Source organism: Pteropus vampyrus, unplaced genomic scaffold, assembly GCF_000151845.1.
Source record: "Pteropus vampyrus isolate Shadow unplaced genomic scaffold, Pvam_2.0 Scaffold91, whole genome shotgun sequence".
In the NCBI taxonomy this organism is placed as follows: Eukaryota; Metazoa; Chordata; class Mammalia; order Chiroptera; family Pteropodidae; genus Pteropus; species Pteropus vampyrus.
In genome coordinates, this window is record NW_011888872.1 from 5,142,143 (window position 1) to 5,144,827 (window position 2,685).

The window sequence follows — 2,685 nt, forward strand, 5'->3', positions numbered from 1 at the left end:
GATGAGGAAAATGAATTCTAAAAAAGTATACCATACCTTATCCAATGCATACATAGCAAACACAGGCCCATCATGAGCCTTCACTGTCTTTAGTAGAAGAATATCTTTCCAAATAAAAATATCTCCAGTAGCTGCTCCTGAGAACACTAGATCTTCCATTCGCCCGTAAGAAACACACATCATTGTTTCCCATTTTCCAACACTTCCAAAAATTCCTCTTTTAGAGGTGAAGCCCCCACCTGGAGTAGACCAAGAGTATTTATTACTTTTTAAAAAAGTGACACCTTCTATGAGCATGTAGAATGGCTATCTTCAATGAAAAACCCAGTGTGTTGACACTATGTATATACAGAAAGATGTATGAAAACAGCAAGAAGTATCACAAACAAAAATATTATAAGAAGGTTTCTCATTCACTCATACATTAATTCAATGTTTATTGAATCCCTACTTTGTGGCAGGCACAGTCGTCAGTGGTGGGGTATAAGGATGAAAAGAGAGTTCCCGCTTTCAAGGCCTGGCTGGAGAGAGAACTCTATATGCATCTCAGTCCAATGAGACAGGCATCTAATGAAAGTTCAGTGCAAGCTCTGTGCCAGCCAGAGGAAGGAGTGACTAAGTGCCTGGGAGAGCTAGGACACTTCGTGAATGCCGAGCGAAAGAACAGAAACAGCACCGGCTGTGAATGTAGATGTAAACATGTTATATATGTTTTGCCTCAATTTTTATCACAGGAACTTTGGGGTGAGAAAAATAAATCATCGTGTAGGAGAAAGTACATCAGATTCTCCTGTAGATGTTCACACTTCCCTGCACTTCCTGACTAGCACTGAGAAACCCAGACTCATGCCAGACAATTCTACACAGGCTGGCTCTACGGACGTGCTGGGTATCATTATCTTTTCTTTAAGATCAGAAAGCATTGGAATGGTAGCTTATTTACGTTTTGTCCAGTATAAACTTGGGCTTGGTACTAAAGCTGATACTGAGCTCAGAAATGATTGTAATAAAACTGTGGTTTATTAATGAAAAAAGTAAGATGCCGTTCCATGTTTTGTCATGCTTATTTACTCATTATAATCAATATTATAATTCACAAGTATTTATTTTGACCAACTACTGTGTGCAATGTCAAGATTTAATTCATTTTCTAAATTCAGTGATAAATAAAGGGACTCTCATAATACTGAAAATTCTATTCACTCAACCAAAGTGATTATTTTACTTCTTGTTCAGTAGTCCAACATAATTACTGCTTTCAGAATAGATGACTAAATATAATTATTTTCACAGTGGAATATTTTCCAAAGCTTTCTAGATATTGATGAATATGCATAGCATCATACAGAGTGCTCTAAGTTTCACAGCTTAGATATTAGACAGTCTAAAGTGAATTTGGAAGAGAATATCTTTTAGGCATACTTTAATTTTCGATTGCAGAGATAGACTAGGTATCAGTTAAGGTTTTCTTCAAATTCTCAAACATATAATGAAAAACCCAAACAACAGTACCTGCTTGCTGCCAGAATTTGATGTGCTTTATCCCAACTGTAACCAGTTTGTCAACATGGTGTGGGTTACACTTTACCACAAATATTTTATCTTTATGTCCTCTGTAAGAGACAAATAAGAAAAAAAATTAGTTTTGATGGAAGTTATAATATAGAGTTTTATCAAAAGCATGCATTTGGTCTAACTTTCATTAGACCACATGCAACAAAACAACTAAATTAGAAATTCACTTAAAATACACATAGGATCTACATTAACGAGCTTTGACCTTTTTTTTTTTGCATGTTTGAGCCCCTTCTTCTTACCCTAATATTGCTACCAAAGTCTACTTAATTATTTTTTAAATAAATTAATGAAATATCTAAAATGGATCAGAATGTCTCTATAAAATAAAATTAATGCCAACACCACAGGATTGTGAGTAATTCTCGGGATATAGAGGTCTCATACAGGAGGAGGGAGAAGACACTGCAATAGCATTAATAAGAAGCTTCAAATGTAATATTCTTACTGTGGAAGTCATAACTCTAGGTTAAATAGTGTTTCAGCTAGAAATCTATTCATTAGAAATTGAAGCCCCTGGCTCGAATCCATGGAGAGAGAAAAGATATTATCTATTGATTTAAGGCACTTTCAGATGCTATGCATTCAGAAATGTAGGTTTATAACCCAAGAGGCAGAAGGACAAATATAAAAGTGAGGACCGAATGGAGATCTGAAGCTGTAGACCTGGCAATCCACAGTGCCAGGAATGTTTCTGCTTTATTGAGTCAACACATTAGAGTCTAAGGATTTCCTGGTCTTAATGGACTTTTCGATGGTCTTCTCTGGGATTTAGGACAAATATTTCATTATGTAAAAAAAGGCAATTAACAAAGAGAACATGACTGACCAATCTCCCTTATGAATATCAAAAATCTTAAATCAAATATTAGCAAAGAGAATTCAATAACACATTAAAAATAATATATTATGACCAAATGCAAGGGTGGTTACTTATTAAGGAATCAAATAGTATAATTTATCATATTAATATAAATGAGAAAAATTAGGTTATATTCACAGATGCTAAAAAGGTAACTTAAAAACACTCAACATTCAATGAAGTAGGAATTAATGGATGCTTCAGACTTATCTCTTAGATGTTGCTATTTCCCTTCACTCTTTGACTGT

The 2,685-nt window shown here is 34.7% G+C and overlaps 1 protein-coding gene across 1 annotated transcript in view; it reads right to left on the reverse strand.

Annotated features, from left to right (window-relative positions):
- Positions 1-2,685, reverse strand: part of EML6 (echinoderm microtubule associated protein like 6) — a 274,207-nt gene that overhangs the window by 71,126 nt on the left and 200,396 nt on the right. The window contains exons 18-19 of the mRNA XM_023532868.1: positions 1,513-1,613; positions 16-239 (exon numbers count right to left, since the gene is read on the reverse strand). Coding sequence (XP_023388636.1) covers positions 16-239; positions 1,513-1,613 — 325 coding nt within the window. The remainder of the gene's footprint in view (positions 1-15; positions 240-1,512; positions 1,614-2,685) is intronic.